The sequence below is a fragment of the Gymnogyps californianus genome, chromosome 9, assembly GCF_018139145.2.
Source record: "Gymnogyps californianus isolate 813 chromosome 9, ASM1813914v2, whole genome shotgun sequence".
Lineage (NCBI taxonomy): Eukaryota > Metazoa > Chordata > Aves > Accipitriformes > Cathartidae > Gymnogyps > Gymnogyps californianus.
This window is the reverse complement of record NC_059479.1, coordinates 18438153-18461372: the sequence shown is the minus strand read 5'-3', so window position 1 is coordinate 18461372 and position 23220 is coordinate 18438153. Positions and strand designations below refer to the sequence as shown.

At 36.9% G+C, this 23220-nt stretch overlaps 1 protein-coding gene across 1 annotated transcript; it reads right to left on the bottom strand.

Annotated features, from left to right (window-relative positions):
• Nucleotides 1-1423: 1423 nt before the first annotated feature.
• On the bottom strand, nucleotides 1424-22845 carry XIAP (X-linked inhibitor of apoptosis). The gene is made up of 8 exons (XM_050901540.1): nucleotides 22816-22845; nucleotides 20478-20603; nucleotides 10389-11295; nucleotides 8711-8810; nucleotides 6725-6803; nucleotides 6039-6072; nucleotides 4447-4671; nucleotides 1424-3018 (listed from the first exon to the last, which is right to left on the bottom strand). Exons 3-8 carry the CDS (start codon nucleotides 11260-11262, stop codon nucleotides 2825-2827), a joined length of 1506 nt encoding a protein of 501 aa, XP_050757497.1. The 5' UTR covers nucleotides 11263-11295; nucleotides 20478-20603; nucleotides 22816-22845; the 3' UTR covers nucleotides 1424-2824.
• Between the last annotated feature and the right edge of the window lie 375 nt (nucleotides 22846-23220).

Here is a 23220-nt window from a genome sequence, read left to right as displayed (position 1 = left end):
GTACAATGGAAGTAAGAAAGATTTTACATAGAAGCTGCTAGAAGAAAGTTACTGAATACTGATACTTGACTATATTCCATAGCTCTTCATTCCAGGTAACTCTTTTATAAAAATCAACTCCCAAGGCATCTTTGTCCTGCTACTAACCTCCTTTTCAAAGCACCTGTGCTGCTACTCCATTTATTTGCATCCTTCATTTCTATCTCTTTAAACACTCAGCCCAGTATCAGTGTCCATGGAATTTCTTCTCCGTTTCTTTAAGATACTGAGAATCAAAGTAATTTGAAAAAACATCTTCCTAATTCAAGCTGTCAAAATTTGATGACTATGCTAATTATTTTTTCACATTTAGTTTGAATAGAACTCTGATTATAGTTTTTTAAAAAAACTAAACCTAGAGAGCAGTTATTTTGTCATCTCACTAACAGGCTTTTAACCCTTTAATGTTCCTAAGTGATTAAAATTTGAATTGCTATTATAGCTATATCTTTTAAAACATTTATCAAAAAATTACAATAAGGGATACAGTATACCTTTTGAAAGTTAACAAGCTTTAACATGAAGCATTTATGCTATTTGCTTGCATATTATTTGGACAATGTGTTTGCTCTCCGTTTCAGTTGAGAAGGTACTATTTGTGACCTACTTCCAGGCTTTTCTCAGACAGTTTACATACTATACTTACATCCAAAATCACCTCCTTACTAGGATTTAGTTTTGTAACAGTTCTAAGTAAAATTTGGTCAATCTCTTTCCCAGACAGGGCTTTGTCGAGCCACATGCCAAGTTTTGCGGCCTGTAAGTTGGATCCAGCTCATCCAGATAGTCTCTCTCACATGACTTAGGTCAAGGTTAGATAACAAACCATCTGCTTAAGCAAGTCAGCATAACATGGTTTGCAACATCAACTAAACAAGCTATTTCAGGCAAGATACACCAGCTCATAGGCAACCCCCCCCTTTAATTTCCCTTGAAAAGTACAGAAAACCCTCCCTGTAAGTGAAAATGGGAGCTAGAAACAAGCCTGTCAGAATTGCCAGTCCGTATCTGTCCTGAAAAATCCCCATATGCATCAATTACCTGAAACACTAAACTGTTCACAAAGGCACAAAAAGGCAAAATAAAACCTTTCTGTGCTGAATTCTTTATGAATTTCTAGTCATCATGTATTCCTAAGAACCAAATTCTAATTTATTACAAAAAATAGCAAAATTAACGTATTTTAATTTTATAATTAATGATCTTTAATTTATACAAACAATAGATTTTATTTCCTCTCAAATGAAAAATATATTTGTTGTCCTTAATAACGCTCAGGTTGAATTAGTAATAGTTGAGTTACAAAACAAAAAAGCAACAGAAAGCAACCTTCTGTTATGAATTTTTGGGGTTTTTTTGCATGTGAGAATCAAGTATGCTGATCAAGGAACAACTGGGTTGCACTTTATTTTAAATATTTGTAACATTACACCAGCATATAATCACAGCACATATTTAAAAAAATAGAAAGAGTAGACATTAGATTTCTGTGTATTGGATTTAAAACTGCTACCATGTGAAAAACTATATTGTGTATATTCTAAATCTCTTAGTGTGTAGGACTCAAAGATAAAAATATATACACAGAACATATTAGTAGTGCCACAAAATAAGGAAGTCACATAATTAAGTAGAGTGATCGTAAACCAGCTGTACTTAAATACAAAGCTATGATACTTTTTTAATTGGAGAACTGAGGATCAGTCCAGTAAGAAATAGTTTATGAAGTATTTTAAGGTGACTCTCACTAGAATAGTTCTTAACGTTTTAATTTAAATGCTGCAAACTGACAAGAACAAAAATGAAAGATTTCTAACATTACTTGTGAATTAAAAAATAAAAAAAGAAAGCATTTTCATGGAGATAGTTTAAACTTATGAAAAAAGGACAAATAGAAGCACTGCAAAGTATTAGATAAAAGAGTCAGGATAATGCTAAATGTTCAAAAAACACAAGGAAAAAATCAAACAATGAACACCTTTTTGTGTAGGGAGCAAGTTTAAAATGAGATGCTCCTTTCATGAAGGGCACAAGGTGCATAAAATCTCCTTCATTTCTGTTGAGTTCTCTTTTAAGGTATGAAATTAATGTACATTTTATATACAGAGGGATTTTTGTGAAAAATGGATGGCTAAAACCAGTTTACTGAAAGCAATTTATACATCTAAACCAGAAAAAAAAAAATGAGAGACAGGAATTATATATCAAAACAGATAAACTTACAAAGTAGCAGTAGCAAACATAAGGTGAAATATTGCAGCAGCAGGTTTACGCGTATTCTCTGAATTATGTCACAACCAAAGTTACAGAATAACATTTTTGATCTTACATAACATTTTTGAGAAGCTAAAATCTCAGATATAATACACATGTATATAATAATTTTTAAAATTCAGTTACTTATTTACAAATTTTATATAGGGCCTGACTCTCTATACAACTGTATTTGCATAAACTTCAGTCGCACAGAGTCCTACCGAAGAGAAGCAAAGGAATGATCACATAAATAAAGCTTTGCATTAGTTAGGCTTTCCCAAATCAGGTCGATGAATTGAAGTTACAGAATATATATACTTGCCTTTCAATATTGTTTTTTACATACAAAAAATTCACTTAAGGAAAATAATTTTTAAAAGGTTAAAACGTATGTAGAGTTTGACAGCAGAAAAATCTAAATACTGCCATATGATTACATCCTGGAATTAACTGCATTTTTTACATTAGGTTACACATATTTAAAGCAATAAAGCAGGAAACATTTGCATTCACAGTGCTGTATATTTCACTAATACATAAAAATTTCCTGTCTTTTCATAATATTTGTACGACACAGAGGGCATTCATTAAGTGCTTCAGCACATTCCTTACAGGCAACTAGGTGACCACAGGGAATGAGGGCAACTGATATGTCTTTAGCCATACAGATTTTACAAAGCTTTTCTTCCTGCAAGCGTCTTAACTTCTCTTCAGTACTGAGATCTAAGGAAAATAAACACATAAAGAGTTAACATACTTAGTACCATTGAATCTCTTTTTTTTTTTTTCTTTACACACAAGGATGAGGGTTTCTTTGTATGATTTAAAGGTCACACTTTTAAAAAGAAAAAAAAAGTTACAAGAGATAGGAAACCAAGCTGCAGCATGGAATCCTCTTTTCCCCCCGCCGCCCCATCATCTCAGTACATCTCCCAGGCCAATGCAAGCAGGAATTCAGCTATCTATATTTGCAAGAGCTTGAAATATCTATAGAATTTAGGATATGCATATTTCAATCAGGAACCATTCTTTTCACAGACTTCCCATTGACAACGTTCCCAAAACTTGTACAGAAGGTGAAAGAGAGGCTCGTTGATACTGGTTAAGTAATTTTGAATTTTTTTTTCCAGAGAGTTTCCTCAATGAAAAGAATGAGGATGTGATTTCCTTCCCTGCCTCCGTTTTCAAAATGCCCATACTTCAAAAGCTTAAAAATTTGTAATACAGAAAGAATCAATTTTGCATTGTACGTGAGCTCTTTGTTATTCCAGTATGCCCCATTTGAAAATGCAAACTTCAAAAGCCTTCCCCTGCCACTTGGGGAAAGCTCTGCACAGCCAACCACAAAAATAATGTCCATGTGCATTGCAAGTTCTTTTTTCCCCCACAATGTCCATTAAAAATCTTATTAAAATAGTGGGCTGGTAAGATCTCTGCCTATCACGCCAACCAGATGGTCTTTTCCCTCCCTATGAATTCACTCATATGCTTGTCTTAAACTACAAGTCTCCTGAGTTAGAAATCTTTGTTTTGGTCTATTTGCAGAGTGTACCACAATGGCTTTCTGAGCATAACTTGCATGTCCCAGCATAGCTGGAACACAAATAATTGAAAAGAAACACCATCTAGAAGTACACTTTTTCTTACTGGCCAAGAAGGAAAATACTTCTATATCCCATGCAAAATTTTATACTGAAAAATAAATAATCCCCTTCTAAGATTTTTTCATTTTGAGTATACTGAGTATTTGACAGTATGTTGCTGTGTCTATTTCATTTTGCCACCAGACTCCCCACATCTATAGTTATTCTTGCTTTTATTTTTAAATGTCATTGTCACAATAATTTTGGCTTTTTAGTTAGCATGTGTAACCTTCCCAGAAGCACACTAGACTATTTTTTCAATACTATACACTTTTGAGGTATTAATACTACTTATTTTATAGATGATATTTATAAATGCTGCTACGCTCAAATATTTTAACACCCTCTTTGTTCAGCTTTTTTTTTTAATGTCCAAAAAGAAATCTCTTGAATTCTAAGTTACAATACTGTAACTTCACCTTAGGTAAGACTTGGATCAGAGGGCAGAATAAACACGTAACAATAAGATATATTTCACAGACTAAAGAGCTGATATGAAAGTACACACAGAGGTTTTGTAATTGAATAAGCTCATCTTGCTCAACTGGGATTTCATTTGGTTCTTCTTCCCTTGTATTTTCTTTCTGAGCACTTAAGTCTGCTACCAGATCCTCAACAGATGTGTGACTTTCTCCAGACATCTGCAATCTCTTTTCCATGGTGTTCCTAATCTCAGACAAACTGAAACCCATGTCTATGGCACATTGTACCAAAGGATTCTGTAAGAGATCATCTAAAACAAGAAATTAAGAAAAAACACAAAACAAAACACAAAAACAACAATTTAACAAGGATGAATCTGATTATCGGACAGTATTCACTATAGTACTCTAAGACACCTTTGCAAATATCTAAGGAACCATATTTCCAATTTGAGAATTTTGCTAGTTGTAAAAACTGCATTGTCAAAACACCCAAAACTGCAGATTTGAGATGTCTTCCATCCTAGCTTTCCCAGTCTCCCTTCATCTATTTATAATATAGAAATCCTCCTAGATTTGCTATTCAAATCAACCATTTCAACTTCTTAAATAAAATGTCTTATATAATTAACATCACAAATTCCATAACTGAATGTTAACTGAAATTCACCCAAAATTCCAAGGCACAATACATACGTAAGTATTTGATAACATCACATTAATTTTAATTCAGTTCAGGGAAGGAAAAAAAAAATCATACATATGTTGAGAGAAACCAATAAATAATGTGTATTTACAAAACCAAAACACAGCACAACCAGCAAGCAAGTAAGCCTATCCGTGATGTGACACAACACTACTTTGGGAAACCACTTTTCATCCTGTTGGACCTCCCCCTTCCTCTTTTCAATGTAATTTTTTGAATAGATTTGTTAGCAGTGTGTCTTATTTCCAGTTCTTCTATTACATGTAAATGACTAATTTCTTCTTTACTTAACAAGATTGTTCAAAGAGCAAAATTTTTAACCTAATTTTCACTCTCATAGATGAGCAGTGTGTGAGAGATTTCTAAAATAGGTTTTGTATAATCACTTTTACTAGCCACAGCTATCATTCCCTGGGATGAAGCTGCTTGACTGTCTTCCTACTACCCCTTTAACTGTCTTGTCTTTTTATTGCTTGGTATTTGTGAAAAACATTGCAGGAACGTGTAATACTGGAACACATAACAAGCTATTTAAGCATTCTCAGCTTCCTAGTCATTGCCATTTAACAGACCAACTCTTCCTGCCTCATGAAAAGCAACAATGATTGTTTCAGTTCAGTATTCTTTAACATTCATCCCACAGCACTAATTCAATACTGGATGCATACTTACTAGCTATAAAAATAAGACTGCATCCTATATGTACTTCTTTCATGGTTTACAATCTTTACAGTATTTATCCAACCATGATTAGATTTCCCCTAAGAGAAATAAAATTAATTCCACAGTTCTTTAGAAGCAATGAAGCAATGGAAGAGTATCATCCAACAATTTGCCTGTCATGCTTTATTTAAAAATGTAATGGGGTTATTTTTAAAATTAACCATTTCCTTTACTAGACATGCAAATATGGATATTCCGAAATGGGGGAGGGGGTTGGTTTTTTGTTGTTTGGTTTTTTTAAGCAGATACCTTTAGGAAGTATTGTCCCTTCAGCAGCTTCTGTCTAAAAGTGAAATATAAACAGACAAAATTACAATTCTGGAGAAGGTAGAAGGAAACCTATACAGTTACAAGACAGAAAATAGCTATTTCATCTCAGTTATTTTATTGACTAGAACTATTAAATCTGCTCTGAACAACTGCAAAGGGATCAGTGTTTTATGTCTTTCATATTGTTTTAAATTTTCATTTTAACCCATCTTTGCTATAGTCATATGTACATGACTCTTAGTCTATTGAAGAATTCTAAAATAATGTCGGGTTTACTTTTTAGTCACTGCATACAAGTTTAACAATGCTCTACCAACAAGAAAAGAAAAATTATCTACTACACTTGAGTAAGGAAATAATTCATCGTAACCCTTAGGTTCCCAGGCTATAAAAAAACCAGCACTTGTTCAGTACCAAATATACAACATATACAAGATACCCTACCTGTGATCCATAACTCAACTAAGGAGAACTATGAGATCTATAAACCCTGAATGACAGAACCAAAACATACTTCAATGTCTTTCACTTTCTGCCAATGAAAGAAGCAGCAGGAGGACTAAATGATATGCAGATAATTAGAAGAGTAACTTCATATGAAAATTATATTAAAACTGTTTTCTATTTTAACAAAATTATATTTGATTAATAAGCAAGACACTTACTGTTGAATCCCTACATCCATCTCTTAAGTGAACATTATTTATAAATTCTAGCCCCTTTTCCTTTCTCACAAATCTGCACCTATAAATGAAAACATTTAGTTATAATAAACCTGCATAAGCAGCAAACAAAAATTGACTACATAACTTTGGAAAGCTTCAATACATTTCCTACATCATACAGAATGCTTGCTTTTGAAATCTCTAAACATTTAGTCAACATCAGTAATGTTATTTAAACATTTCTAAAAACATCTTAATCACTTCAGCAGTACTTATCTTCTTCACATTTTTGGTGAAACAGAAACCTAAGACTTGTTGGCCATGACAGCTGATGCCACAGGTTTATAAAAGCAAAGACTCCAATGAAAAACAAACATTATGTTAAAATGTTGGTTCTTTTAGTCTTCTGCAATCAAAGAAAAGCAGTCACTGGTCAGACAGGTGCACTACATGCTTGCTTTCACTATTTTCCAACCAGTCCTAGCCACTGGGCAGAGCTCCTCCCTGCCAGATGATTTAGGCAATGCCATAACGCCTCGACAACAGTTCTCTAGCTTCAGCAGTTACTTCACCTTCATGGCGTCCTGTTCATTGACATAGACAGCATGCTTTGATACACTGCCACTGAAGTTGATGTGCAAACAAAAACTCCATATAAGACACTTAATGGTCTGAGAGGAAGTAATCAAATCTGACATAATTTAAGCAACCTAAAACAAAATCAAACCCATATAAGGAGGAGTGAAATGTAGCAAGAAAACGTGTCTTAACCATTCACTGCACCAAGCCAAAAACTTGGAATGGCATCTCTTTCAAGTGGCAGAGACTAATAATTAAAAGCTGCCTGTACCACTATTGAAAAAAGGATCAGCTAATCCATAAATACTAACTTCCAGCTTCCAGAGAGCCTTTCACCACAGAAGACAAATTTGGCAGCTAACACATAAAAGACATTGATTTTATCAGTGTTATACAAGTAACTAAGTCTTTGTACTTGGACAGCTTTTATCCACCTGTAAGAAACAATGAGTCATAACTATTCCTCCTTTCCTCAAGACAGATCTTAGACAAAATTGGCAATCTTTCTAAAAACTAGTTCTGGGTCTGGAATCGTCAATCCTTTAAAATTATGCAGAAGTATGTTTTGAATTCAATACCACTACTGACTTCTTCAGGTTGATTTGCACCAGGACAGAAGTTTAGTCATTTTGTATCCTGACATAAGTTACAAACTTTGGCAGGTATGAAGCTATTAAAATAACAATTAGAATGTAATGCTGAATAGGGAGGGGGGGGGGGGGGGGGAAATCAGATAAGTATTCACAAAACTTCACGATTCTGCTAGCTGAGACATCAGTTAAGTCCAGACACAGAAATCTTCTCTTCCCTTTAATAATTCCTACAAACAAGCTGACATACAAACAACACTGACTTCAAAGTAAAGTTATTCAGAAGGTACAATTTCAGGGTAACCTTTCAGACTGATCACCTCTAATGAGTTAGTTGTGCCCTCAGCCTCTTGAAATTTAGTTCTCTTTCCCACCCACTTTAGAAGAACTCCCTCCTACCTCTCAAAGACGACATTAGGTTAGTGTCCTCTTTTGAGGCCTCCAATATAACGTTAAAGCATATGTTGATGATTATACATATAATAGCAGGACTACAGAAGGTAGAACAGATGGAACAACAAAAATAAGGACCCCATACAAAAAATTCCTTAAAATCTTTTCTGCTTATTGAAAAGGAAAAACATAAACCATGGAAAATAACTGATATTCCTTTGGTGCCTACATGACAAAAATGAAGGAGAAGGAAGTCGAGGAGGGCAACTAAAAAAAAAAAAATTAAGTTGTTTTCATAAATCTAAACAAAGTTAAGCCATAGTCAACCTTTTGAAACCTTTATTAGTACGCTCTGTCATTAAAACGTAAAATACTGTAACTAAGACTCAGACGTGTAACAAGAAAACAGTAAAAAATACCTTACCCAGGAAACCATTTGGCATGTTGATCCCATGGGTCTTCATTTTCCTTCCATTCTTGCAATCCTCCACCACAGTGGAAACACACAACATGATCACCATTACCTGAGGAAACACACAAGAATAAAGTTACATACTTCTAGTAGGCATAACAGTAAGTTTTCAACTAAAATGTTACATTATTAAGAAAAAAAATATTTATTTGAGTAGCAGTCATAACTAAAAAGTACTCCATTTTCAAGGAGGACATAATACATATGATTTGAAACAAATGTTCAGGAGAGACTTGAGCTTAAAAAATACAAAATAAGTCACATGAAATATTCCTGAATTTTATTTTAGCAAGTAATTATACAGATAAAAAACAAAAGCTAAAAATAATCTAGTATCAAATATCTCAATCTGCTGGCAAACAAGCTGTGAAGTAGTCTACCACAAAGAATTAAGGATATTTATGTGCCTTTTTGGTCCTCCATTTCACCATTAATGGGCCCTGTACAGCAGCAACATAACCAGCTGAAGAGATGTTAGGAGAAACTGCATTCTCTCTGTTCTAGCACTAAGCCTATTGTAATCAAAGACTGTGCCAGAAACTGCTTAGATATTTTGTTTATTGAAATCAGAGGAGGTATGGATAGATTTTTGCTACAGAGTTAAATCATTCTCAGGCCACAGGAAACAGAGTTTTCACAGAAGTCACTTGAACAGCCATCAGGTCTGATAAGCTGGTGCCCATTCAGTGCACCTCCACAATACAGATCTCACTTGGCTGTGAGAAGGTAGGTACTTTTAGGAATCCAAGAAGAGATCAATAAAAACAGTTCTACTGGGTACAAATAGTGCCCATATATCACCCATACAAGAATACATCAAAGGTTTTATTTATGGCCACAAGTAAAACAAATAGAATCAGATTAAAAAGTTCTTCTGAGAGCTACTAAGAGAGAAGCCAATTAAGATGAGAGCAAGAAATTATCCCAGATAATCCCCTTTTCTTTGTGACCTAATAAGAACAACACTTTGCACTCGTACAGCATCTCTCAGTGAAGAATTTCAAAGAGCTTTAACAGCACTGTGCAATTCAATCTAATTGGGAAACCAATGCACAAAGACGTTGGAGTCTTATCCAAGTCATACACTACATGTCTAACAGTAAAAGCTCTTCCAATGGAGTCATTGTCTTCATAAAGCTTTTACAGTAGGCAGTAATGGCATTTGCTAGTTTTGGGTGTCTGAATGCTATGATAACGCAAACGCGTGTTAACTTAATAAAATGGCACACAACCTCGATTGTCTTGTTCATAAGCTTCTGTACGGGCCACAAGCCCACTCCTTAGACCTAAGGTAGATATCTGCAGGACAGCACTTCATTTTTTAAAAAAATATTAACTTCAATAATTGTCATTGTGAAAGATGTATTAAGAGGGTTTTAGCAGGCAAGGAAAACACACCTTGATGTTTCACTGCTATAAATGAATTTATAACCAAGTTTATACCTTGCTATTAAAACTACTTGATATAATGTATATCATTTTACACAAGAACTAGGAAAAGTAGTTTACAGAGTAAAGAAATTCTGGCAAATCATTCTGTATTAGAATAAAAAAATGCTTATTTTTTCATAGCAAGACACTCATAAAATTTGTTTGTAAAAGATATTAGCCATTTTAAGGTCTGGCTTACCTATACTATAGAACCCAGCTTCAGCAAGTTGCTCCTTGTCAACAGGATATATCCAAGTTAAAAATGTTTGTAAACGTCTTCCATATTTTGCCATAGCTGGATTCCTTGGATGCTGTACATTGTTCAGATCACTTCTCCCAAGCTCAGCAGGAATAGATTCACTTGGAACATTTCCAACATCCCGGCCCAGGACAAATAAGCATTTGGGAAAATGCCTCTTGTGTTCTGACCAAGCTCTGTCACTGGGTTCCCACTTTTTCAATTTTCCACCACAACAAAAACATGCCACTTGATCACCAACACCTGTATAATAGAATCCAGCATTAGCTAATTCCTTTGGTGTCAACTGGCCATTGAGGGGCCAGTTGTGAAAAGACTTTAATCTTGTCTCTTCGCCACACATAGCAGGGTTTTTAGGATACAAACTATCTGACATATCCACAACCTGCCTAGTTCTTAAGAGGTAATCTGCCTCCACATCAGATGGGTCATCCAGAGTATACTGGAGGGCTGAATTGCTGGAACCGTTTCCAGTTCTATGCTGGTAGTTCTGGGCAAGAGGATGTATGTTGTTTTGCAGAAAAGGAGATTCAGTAATAAATTTGCAATTTGGGGAAAGCTTTTTGTGTCTCTCAACTGCAGAATCCCCAGGCGCCCATCCTTCAATAGTTGTATGGCAACTGAAGCACTTCACTTTGTCACCTTCTCCAGTATAAACAAAGCCAGCTCGCGCTAGTGCTGATGCTGAAACTGGACAGGCAAGTGGAAATTCAACAAAAGTTCCTAGTCGGCAGTGTTCCTGTGCCCATTCCTGGTCACGGTCAGTGTCTGGAGTGGCACAAGATTCTGAGTTATCTGGGCCGTTACACGTCATCTCTTCATAAGTAGGGCTCTCCTTTCAGATTTCCTAAACAAAGAATAAATGTTGTAATTTCACAGACAGAAGAATAGATTATACCCGTATGCAAGCCTGGAAACTGGCTAAATTAAACTAGCTATCCTTTATGCATTAAAATTACACCTCTTCCTCTTCCATCCCATCTCACCCTTGCCTGCCTCCCTTGCCACGCAGAGGCAAACACCAGAACATTAAAATTAAAAAAAAAAAAAACAAAACAAAACCAAAAAAACCTGTTAAGAAAGGCAGGAAGATCTTAAAGTTTTACAGACCAATAAAAATTTACCTGGAAAACACACAGGTTTATACCTTTATAGCTTTAAAAGCATGTTCTACTTCTTAACAAACAAACATTGCAAAAACGAAATCAACAAAATATTTAACAAAAGCTCTGGGGAAAACCCTGCCAAAAGGCTTCCGAAACTGAAATACAAAGTTACTGAATTTAAAATACTGATCTAAGCCACATCACATTTGCAAGATTTTACAGTCCAGTTCTGAAACACAACCATCTTTATTTTTCCCCATATGAAGGCCATGACTACCATGCCCATTACAGATAGGCATCAACTGGTAAAACCATCATCAAAAAGAAACAAGCCTTTGGACTTGTGTTATATTGTAAAGACATAAATCTCAGTTTTCCTTTTAGCAAAATATCTCATGAAATAAAATATCACACGTTTCACTGGGGCATGTTACCAAAGTGCTGTGCTCTAAGATCAGCATCTTGGACTACCCAGCACTAGTGTTCATGCCTAGCACGCTGCTTCCACTTTCCCATGCCCTGCCTAGACTCTCTATTAAAAGTACAACCAGTTCCTGCGCCTCTGCCATCACCTCAGCTTTTCCTCCCTTCCCTCCCTGAAGGAATGTCATTCTCCTTAACACCTGTCCCACATTCCTACTCCTGCCTACAGTTTTCCAGGATGAATACTGACTGCTAGTCCTGCCCCGCGCCCTTCTGCACCAGAAGGCTGCTAAGAGCACTCAGAGAAGCCCCTTCTTTTATCAGGATGAAAGAAAGCAACTTGGTTCCCACAGGTCCTGCGTAAGAACCACAAACTGACACAGTCACCACCTTCATCCCAAGATGGATGAAGTCAGAGCACAGTAAAAATTCATCTCTTGTCTTGACAAGTGCAGTGATATTATTGATTTAGAAAGTCTTGGGTAAAACACAGGCTACTGCTGATACACATCTCAAACTTACTCCTATACTAAGTGGTAAATTAAATTATTATGAGACTGCCCAAATGGACTTCTTAGCACAAAGCAATAATAATTCAGCAATTAGCAAGAAGAAATGCATATAAGGAAGAACAGAATATGTATTTATTTGAACAAGTGTCCTCCATTTTCTATATGTATCCTGAAATGTATCTATTTCCAGTCTTCACCTTTATAATGTAGGCCATCAGGCAAAAATTTAGCTTCCTCAACATGCTCCTTCCTCAACATCTGCATTAATATTGATTATACTTTCTGTAAGGTCAATGTAGATGTTACAATATATAATACCAGATTTAGCTTGTACAGGAAGGACAAAACCTTTTTTAAAGTTCAGAAGGGGGAGGGGAAAATTAAAATGACTATGCATTGCAGGATTGCTGCATCCTTTGCCAAGATGACAAAGATAATTAACCTATAAGCAGGTTGAGAAAACATGACATTAGAGACCCAGCATGCTTGCTTCATGTAATCATGGATACAAGACTACTACTGAGCATCAGCTTTAATTCCTTCTGTAAGTCAGTTCGTGACTAATGTAATGACACTAGAAATTACGCTGTGGTTTTCTGTTTTAGCTTAGCAAATTCAAAAATAGCTTCTGAATAAATTACATTGACTGACCTACAAATCTGACCTATATGCTTGTTTTGACTTTGAAGGGCAAAAACAAAATCAGTAATTACATGCAGTAATATGAAAGCTGTCACAATACATGTATTTTTTAATATACATATGTATATTGAAAACAATCAATTTTTATAACAAAAGTTTAAAAGTTCATGTTTATTTCCTTTTAAAATCTTATTTTAAATCCTCTAGGACTGTTTCTGTAAAGATCTCAAGTGACCTTATGGGACTATCATCATCACTACTACACTGCATTCATAAAATAATTTGTATTACTCAAATACCGTTAGCTGTATACTAATTTTCTTATCTGAATGCCTAAAAGACTTTCTACAAGGCAAACAAAGCCTACCTCACATCCTTCAGACACTCCTTTTCAAAATGTTAATTGAAAAAACAAAACAAATGCATATGCTTTCCATGTATGAATAGCAGTATATCTTCATTTCTATTTTACTTATATAGAAAGGAGTTCAGAAACAGTGAAAACACAACTCATTCTATTTAAATTTTTACATATCAACTTTTTTTGGTTTATATTTACTTTAAAATCAGCATAGAGCTTCTACATCCCTCTTTGATCTATTGCATACAAAATAACTGTGGCAAATCAGAGACAATCTACTCAGCCATTCTCTGTAATTTGCCCTCCCTGTCCTTAGTGAAATCAGGGGTAAAGACAGACGAAGGTTCAAGCCTGACAGATCTCAAGAATTTACTGGAGACACAAAGATCACCCTTGGTTTGTGCTTTTTTGTTCCTTATATGGGGTGACCACATATTACAATGACGACTATGAGATATGAAGTTAAAAAACAGTTAAGAGACAGAATTAATTATCCCCCCTCTTCTCGTAAACTACCTACATGTTCTGTTTTAAGCACCACTTAACTGCTCCATTATCAGAACTCATCTTAAGATCTGCCATTCTTAAAAAGAAGTCTGATACAGCAGTACCATATGCATAAAGAATAAAAAATATTAATATATACCAGGTGCACATATATATATGAACTTCATTGTAACACGAATGCACTGCTTACATTAAGTCATTATTTTTCATAAGCTAAAAAAGATATTTTACCAAAGCAATTGGAACAAATATTGTATCTTAAGTAAGGCCCAGATTCTCCAGTGCCCTCTGACAGGGATGATCTTCAAATCATACTTACGCTGCACAAGCAAGCCTGGGTCTTGCAGTACTTTTTTGGACTCTTTCACTAAAACTCTCCCCCTCCAACATCAGAAAATTTAAGAAACCTCATAACATTTTTTTTTTTAGTAAATAAGCTGAAAATTCCAAAAATTTTATTTCATGCAATTGGCAAACATCTATTTTTTAGATAATTTAATTCCAAAGACCTCACTTCTTTTAAAGCACGCTTCATTTTCAGAGTGCCTATAAACATATAATGTTTAATTGTGCATTTTTGCCTCCCAAAATAACTTCTCACCTTTAAAAATACAGGCTACAGAACTCAAAATATCACGTAGGTGGTACGTCTCATATATGACAGAGTTTCCTAATGGAAATAACAGCATGAGTTTTAAACTATTACTTAAATCAGTTTGTACTAGTTTTATTCCACTTACTCTGTTGATCCTCTTGGTGTGTCCTGGAAAGATGTGTGTGTTTTAATGACACTAAGGAACCGAGAAGGAAACACTTGAGCAAAGACGCAAAGAGGGAAGGAAGAGGATCAAAGACTAAACTGAAATATTAGAAATCAGGACAGAGATGATATTCAATTAACTGAGATGTTCTTTTTCAGTTTTATTGATTACTTTTAATTAACTGTGAATACTACGCAAAAATAAACTAACAGAACTACCTAAAATTCAGTATCTGCACCACCCTCAACTGTAATGGAAATCACAGGATAATGCCCTTCAGCCAGATATAATAGTGGTATCTGAAGCAGAAAAAAAGTACCTCTAAATACTGTACTGGAAGTTCTAACAGTTGAGGGAAAATATAATTGGAAATAAGCATTATGATAAAACTAAAAAAAAACCCTATACATAATGCATTCGTCACTCAGAACATTGAGATTAGCGGCTTTATTCTTTCAAACATTTTTTCTACAGTGCTATGAATACTTCAGTACTCCTCCTGTTAACATGGTGAATAAAAAAAATTATGTCCTCAACACGGCGATAATCAAAATATCTGCCACACTTGGATTCTCTGGAGGTAAGCAATCTATCTCGATCCTCACAATGAAAACAGCGTGAAAAGCACATACCAAAAGAGCAGTAAGTACTGACAGAAGGTCCAATCACCACAGAGCAATTCTTTAATATGAAGTAACTGTTTCAAATTGTATCAACCACATTATTTAATCGTGATCTTTTGGAGCAGAAAGATTCAACCATCATTCTAGAAGCCTCTCAAAACCACGTCTAAATACTGCAATGATAGAAGCAGGACAAATCCCTCACAGGTATCTGCTAGCTTTAACAACGCTCCATCCACACTATGAAGCCCTTTCCTTACAACAGCCCCTCTAAACATGGTTGGTTTACATTTCAGCATAATTGTATCTAAGAGAAAAAGACATTAACATATTTATTAAGCATTGAGGCAAACTATTCACCTGTGTAAGTACTGCTTTAAATACAACATTAGTACTACTTTAAATACAACACAAAGTTTAATTATTTCTATTTCAAACAACTGTTAAAAGCAACTGTTCAAAGTGTAAAATTAAAAGTAGCTTAGGAACAGTATTTCTACACAGGTATTTTAACAGCTGCCTTACTCCAACTAACTAGACTAATGATTTAGAACAATATCTTGCACCATAACAGCACTCAGACAAACATTAACTGCAGAAGAAAAATAACTGAAGGTAGATTTTTGAATGTTTTATGGCAAAGAAACATAAATTCATAAGAAGTAGCCAACTAAGACATGGACACAAGACTTTACAATACATACCAGCAGCAAACCCGAGTTCAGAGTACACTTTATGTATATGGAAGCTAATTAAGCCTTTCTGAATAGATTTAATCAATCACACATGAATTAGAAGGTCCAGAAATGTTAAAGTTCATCTTCACTTACAGAACCCAGGAGATTTTTTTAACTATTATTGAAGCATTAAATATCTTCTTATATATGCAGTGAGTAAACAAAGCCTACTTTAGCCTGAAAGACTTTCAGAAGCTGAGCCAAGTTTAATCCTGCTTTTAAACATCTGAAGGTATTTGTCACAAGAGACCTCCCACTTTCAAGCTAAAGTACAAATTTATATAGTCTATTGATTACATTTCAGAAGAAAAAATAAAGACAAAAATTCATAGCAAAAATGTTAACTTATTCAAAACGCAAAATTGTACACTGTGGTTTTGCAAGCCAAACATATTCAGTTCAGGTTTAAAAATATTAACAGGTATGATTTTATGCAAAAATACGACATCATCACATTACCTAGATCTGAAATGCTTCAAAGGAAAAGTACAGAACCCGCTTTTCTCTTTCAAGTACATTCTATTAGACATGATTATTTCCATCCTTAATCCTAAAACAGATTGGCATTATAAGGAGTTATTTTTAATTCTTCCACATGACAAGCATGGCAGTAACCTCCAAGTCAGAAACCTACTTGCACAGCCTGATGTTCCTGACCAAAGGGTACATAAACATGGAGCTTCTACTACTTGACATGCTGTCTATGAGAGCAATGTTAGTGTTTATTGTTGACTGAATTTTGAAATATGAGTAGTGCACCAAGTAAATATCAAACAGAACACACTGTACCAGCTGACACACAGATTATGCATATGTCACTTCACTGAATTTCACTTTGTGCCTGCTCAGCTGCAATTAGATCAAGGAAGGGGCATGCTGCTAACTAGAAGCGTACTTATAAAGATTAAAACCACAAGAAACACAGGATTTATTTAAACAGTATTTACAAATCTTAGCATATTTACATCTAATTACCAATAGCCATTTTTTAAAAAAAATCTGCTTAGAGATATTTTTTTACTTTATTTTATAAAGAGGATATGTATCTACACAACACCTTTTGATTCAGTGCCAAAGCTTACATAAATCCATCAGCTCAGCTTCATTTGTCTGTTTTTCAAACAGGTCCTACTTAGCTGCCCATCAGGGTTTATCACCATAGGAAGTCAGTCAGCTGCTCAAGGTTACAGTAGGCTATTATATCCTCCTAATTCTTCCCTCTAGTCACAAAGACTTTTACACTCTCTCCATCTTAGAAATAAATATAAGCAGGCCAACAGAAACATACCATTTTGAGAATGATTTTCATATTGTATTTTTCTTCATGAAGAAGTCATATGGGTATAGAATAGAACAATAAACAAGATGAATGGATTCATGGCAGTGCTCTCAGTAGATAATAGTGGGACAAATTTGCAACTACCAAGGGCAGAGGAAAAAAAAAAATTGTTTTTGTGAACTTTCAAGATAAATGTCTTCAGAAGAACTTTAGCTATATGTATGAGAAGGAAGGAGTAAATACCAGCCGCTATAGAAAAAACTGGCATGCTGTAGCCTAAGTACATGGTCCTACAGAAATGTCAAAAGTCAAACATAAGACACAATCAATTAGAGCCATTAATGAATGTATAAATCAGTGTTATGCAAAGTGACCAAGGAAGAGGAAGGACTAAAGGTCTGGAGAAAACCATTTTAGCTCTACCACACCTTGCTAAGCGTTTAGTGCAAAGCAAAGTGTGAAAGAGATGTTGGCATTTTTAATTTGGACACAGGAAAACCTATCTAAAGCAAAGGTTTAGTTCTGACAGCTGCTGCCACTGAAATGAATTGCCTACAGATGACAGTACCTAAAAATAAGGGGGGGGAGGGACACCAACTCAAAAAAACCAACAAAAAAAACCCTGAAAACCAACACAGAAAAAATCCTACCAACCCCCAAACCTCAAGCATACTGAGAAAGAGATGGAAAGAGAGACTAAAGGCAAAAGTAGAGATCAGGAAAGCCAACACCCAGAGCAGAAGACTTCAAATAACGCCCCCACCAAAACAAAACAAAACTATAAAAAAAGGAAGGAGCAATCCTGATAGTCTCAAGTTTCTCTGGCAGTTCCAGTAAGATGAATGTTGTATTCATGGCATAAGCAGGAATATAATGAAGTATTTTTCATGAAAGGCACTGTACTCCTGGAAATCATACAGAAGTCTGTGTATGATTTAGCTATCAATTTTTAATTACAAGATCACTTGAATTGTACCATTTAAGCTTAAGTATTCTTTCAGGAAAATCATAGGGAAAGAATAGTTTTTACATATCTGGCTTCCCCCCCCAACACTTTGGAAGTTCAGCCTATTAGTTTTTCCATCCTGTTTCCATATCCTCTACCAGTACCTTCATTTGCTTAATTATTCTACTGTTCCTCCCCTCATAAAAGACTCCTTACACAACTTGGTGTGAAAATACATTTCAAACTCAGTACAATGCTACCATATGGGGGGGAATAAATTTTTCAAAAGATTCTTCATTTTTATATTATACATTTACATTTTAGACATACAATTCAAGTTATATCAATTCTACGTTTTATGTAATTTTTATGTTTTAACTTTAGAATATTTAATTCATTAACTGCTGTATTATTAACAGGAATTTGATTTAGCTTCAAGTTCTTCCTCAAGAAATTGAGACTAAACTTCCAGAACTTTTCCCTCTAACAGAAAACAGAAGCATACTTCCATCCATGAAAGTCTACTGATACATTTTGGGGGCTATGGAAGCTATGCAGTTCCTACCCTCCTAAAAGTAGAAATGACAAGCTACTTTTGTCAACTATGAAGCAGATGAGCTAAATAAAACAAATAAATAAAGTTTAAATCCATGATTATAAAGTGTATCACTACAGAAATGTAACTCCTAAAAGTTCAGTTACTGGTCTTTTGGTTAACAAAAAATTACCCAGTCAATGAGGGTATATTAGGTAGAATAACCAATAGTAAAAAATGCCTAGCAAAACCTGCAATGCCCTGGGATGCATCTCCTTTCCCAAGTATGAGCTGTGTTCCAGCTTTTAGCGTTACATCCTTTTACAAATCATTTAAACTTAGAAGAGAAGGCTCCGGGGAGCCCTTATAGCAGCCTTCCAGTACCTAAAGGGGGCCTACAAGAAAGCTGGAGAGAGACTTTTTACAAGGGCATGTAGTGATAGGACAAGGGGTAATGGCTTTAAACTAAAAGAGGGTAGATTTAGATTAGATGTAAGGAAAAAGTTCTTCACTGTGAGGGTGGCAAGGCACTGGAACAGGTTGCCCAGAGAGGCTGTGGATGCCCCATCCCTGAAGTGTTCAAGGCCAGGCTGGATGGGGCTTTGAGCAACCTGGTCTAGTGGAAGGTGTCCCTGCCCATGGCAGGGGGGTTGGAACTAGACGATCTTTAAGGTCCCTTCCAACCCAAACCATTCTATGATTCTATGATTATAATTGAAGAAAAAGATGGAAAAGAGGGCATCTTTCATCAAGGAGACATAGTGATAGGGAATTTTAGCTACAGCAACATGATTAATGCCACAGCAAAACTGATGAATCTTCTGGATTCTAAAGAAAAGTTGTAAAACCACACAAGTACAGAGAGCCTGTCACCTCCTGCCTCGCCCACTGGAAAGGTTGTTCACTTCCACCCAGCTAATACTCCCAACAAAGCCAGTGCCGCTTAGTTCATTATTCACATTGATTTAACTGCAGCGTGATGCAGAAGCAGCATCATGATACTTTCTGGTATCACTAGCATCAATGTTTTGCCATTAATGAGGTGAATTTGTACATATATTTTTACACACACATATATGTACGTATACACACACACACACCTCATCATCTTGTAAACTTGGAAATCTCTCTTGAATTATCCTCTATATTTTAAGTTTGTCAGGAAATTGGGATGACTTGGGGATTCATTCTAATTATAATATTGCACCAAAAGTGAAATATGAAAGTTGCACCTGTTGAAAACATTCTGCTTGCCTTTCTATTCAATAAGAAACTCTCCAAAACATAGAAGGGGAAGGACAACGAACTGCAAGATATGTACAGCTTCATTTTACATTTTATATGATAGGAGTGACATTCAATTCAAGCCTTGCAGCATGCCTTCTTCAGTCTTAACATACTTTCAACCTTCACGCACAGCTACTTTTTCTCATGTTCAAAAATCTTGCTATTTCTGGAGCCTGACTTTCAATCGTCATGTTCAGAATATTTTGGATTAGAACTCCGCAAGACAGACCACACGTTATGAAAAATAAAAAGCAGCAAAGGACTGTACGCTGTTAACTCCTGAAACAAAAAAAATGCAAAGGGTACTTACAACAGGTTTTTCCCTAAGAAATTAGTATCCAGTCAGACCAAGTTTAGTAATAGATTAATCAAAGCAGATACTGGTTTCACCTCTATTTTCCATCAATCTTTAGAACAAATTCCAATATTTACATTCCTGTCGGTAGAAAAAACAAAGGTTAAAATTTTTCCTTTTCACATAACCTTCAGCACAGTTTACGAAGGCACAACTCCAAAACTATGATTAAAAAAAAAAATTTTAAAATTCTATCCTTTGGCCAAGAAATCCAAATTAAAATACATTCTAAAGTTGAAAGAGTCTGAGGACAGGGGAAGTCTGAAATTCAGATGTTTTACTGAAACTAGCAAGGGATATAAGATTGGGGAGACTCCAGAAGATCCAAAGAGGGCAAAACAAAATCCTGGAATTAAAAACTAGAGGGCAGCAAAAAGGAGAAAGACTGTAACAGCAGACGGAATAAGATCCAATGATCCAGCCTTCTTTTCTCTCTCCTAGGAAATTCTGCATCTGATTATAAATTGGATTTTCTGAAACTCCAGCCCGCTGCAGGTGTCTCGCCCACCCTGGGAGGATAGCAACAGACATAGAAGCACTATCACAGGTACACAGAGGCCTGAAATGAAACCCATCTTCATACTTCAAAAACCGAGATGTGAACACACATTTTCTTACTGTTCTGGTAACAAACGCAAGTCTGCCTCTTATCAGCAGGAGCAGCCAGAAAACACCCATAACCAAACAACAATCCTCATCAGAATTCTTTCACTTTTGCTGCTGCTTACAAAGGACAAGGTCAGAGGAGGTACAGAACAATCATTAACTTGTTCCTTTGCCCTTCTTGGCCAATGCTGTAGGTGCCAAGTTTTCTACAGGAGGAAGCAGTTGAGTGTTCTTTAAACGGCCTCAAAGAAAACTGCAAAGCAATCAAGTAGATAGCAAAATGAAGCACTTATGAAAAATATCCAAATAAAAGCTTAATCAACAAATCCATCACGTGAAAACTTGCTTTCTTAGAGAGAATACTTCACTGTTGTCTTCTCTGTTATGTGTGATTTATTTCACAATAAACAAAGAGTAGATTAAGTTAATGTATATCCTACTGCTCTTTGTTAAGGTATTAACTGCAAAAAAGTATTTGACAAAAAAAAGCTTTTTTTTCCCCCCCAGTTGGTTGCTTTTCCTTCCAAACTGGTCTACTGGAAGATCTTGTAGTTTCTAATTGTTCATTTAAGAAACAAAATCTTCCCACTTAGCTATATGAAGTACTAAAATCGCAACGTAAGATTGTAGCAATGAATGGGTAATGAAAGCAGCTCTGCAAAAATACCTAAAAGCAATTTCAAAAATAAATTTATACTTTTTAGCAGATGCAGATTAGTAACAGTTAAAAAGGACAGAAATTACTAAGACTAAATATAGTTCTTACAGCCATTTATAGGGCTTCTATCAGGAAGATAGGAGCATCAGAGAGACAGTAATACAGAAACAGAAATACACTAACTGTTAAAGAGAAATATATCAGCTTAAATACATAGCCATTGTGCAAAAGAGAACTGCTTGAACTGAAGTTTGAATTACAGCTGGAAAAAAAACGATAAGTGAACTTCTTCCTGCAGAATTCCTAATAACTACTTAATTCTTACCATAGAGAACCTGCACAAAACTGCATTTTTATTAACAAGAAGCAAAAAGGGCATTCTAGAAAGTGATGGGTCTACTAACAAAAAAAGAAAAAAAGAAAGAGTGGGCAAGGGGAGACAAAACAATTTTCAAATATGTCAAAAGAACCAAAGACGACCACAAAAGTGCTTATTAGCACAGCAAATTTTTCTTTTACTTATGTAAAGACAACACAGCATTAGATGTTCTATTCAGAGGAAAGTCGCTTGTGAACCTTCAAGCTGGCAGCCGGGGCACGGATCGCAGACCCGCCCGCCGGGGCTGCCGGCTCCGGTACCGGGGTCAGGGTGACCCGGAGGGGCAGGCCCGGCCCGGCCCGGCCGCGCCGGCAGCTCACGGCGGAGGAGGCGCGCCCCGTTCCCATGGCAACGCCTCCCTCGGCTGGCGACCACCCCCGCCGCCGCCGCCTGCGAGAGGCCAGGGGCAGCGGCGTCCCCGCCAGCCCTCGGGGACCCCCGGCACCATCTGCGTGAGGGGCGGGAGGGCCCCGGGCAGCGCGGAGGGACCGAGCCGTCTGCCCCGCGCGGGGAGCCCCGCCGAGCTGCCCGGGGCAGCGAGAGCCGCCAGAGCGGGCAGCCGGGGACCCCGTCCCGCCCACTGCCCCGAGGTACCGACGGCCACGGCCGCACCCGCCTGACAACTCACCGCACCGCATCCCCCTCCTTACCGGCACCGGCTGCGGGAACCGCTCAATAGCCAGCGCACACCGAGAAAATGGCGGCTCCCGGCAGCCTCTCCGGCCCCTCTCCACCGCTCGGAGTCGAGAAGGGAGCAGCGCCCCCTGGCGGGCTGGGGGGGGGGGGGGGCGGCGCAGCAGGCCGGCGCCCGCCGGCGGAGGGCGCCATGTAGTGGCAGCAGCCGGGAAGCGCAGAGCGGAAGCGCGCGCCGCGGGCCCTCATCGCTGCCGGCGCCTCAGCCGCCTCAGCCCGCGCCTCAGCCCCGCGCCTCATCCGCCTCAGCCCTGCTCCGCAGCCCCACGCCTCAGCCGCCTCAGCCCCGCGCCTCAGCCGCCTCAGCCCCACTCCGCAGCCCCACGCCTCAGCTCCTTCAGCTTCGTCCCGTCAGTGCCTCA

Coding starts and splice junctions, on each gene's coding strand:
- XIAP (XM_050901540.1), bottom strand. CDS start 11,262: ATGACGTGTAACGGCCCAGATAACTCAGAATCTTGTGCCACTCCAGAC. Junction 6,804..8,710: donor CATGCCAAATGGTTTCCTGG/GTAAGGTATTTT, acceptor TTTCATTTATAG/GTGCAGATTTGTGAGAAAGG. Junction 3,019..4,446: donor TATTCAATTACAAAACCTCT/GTGTGTACTTTC, acceptor TATTTTCCTTAG/ATCTCAGTACTGAAGAGAAG.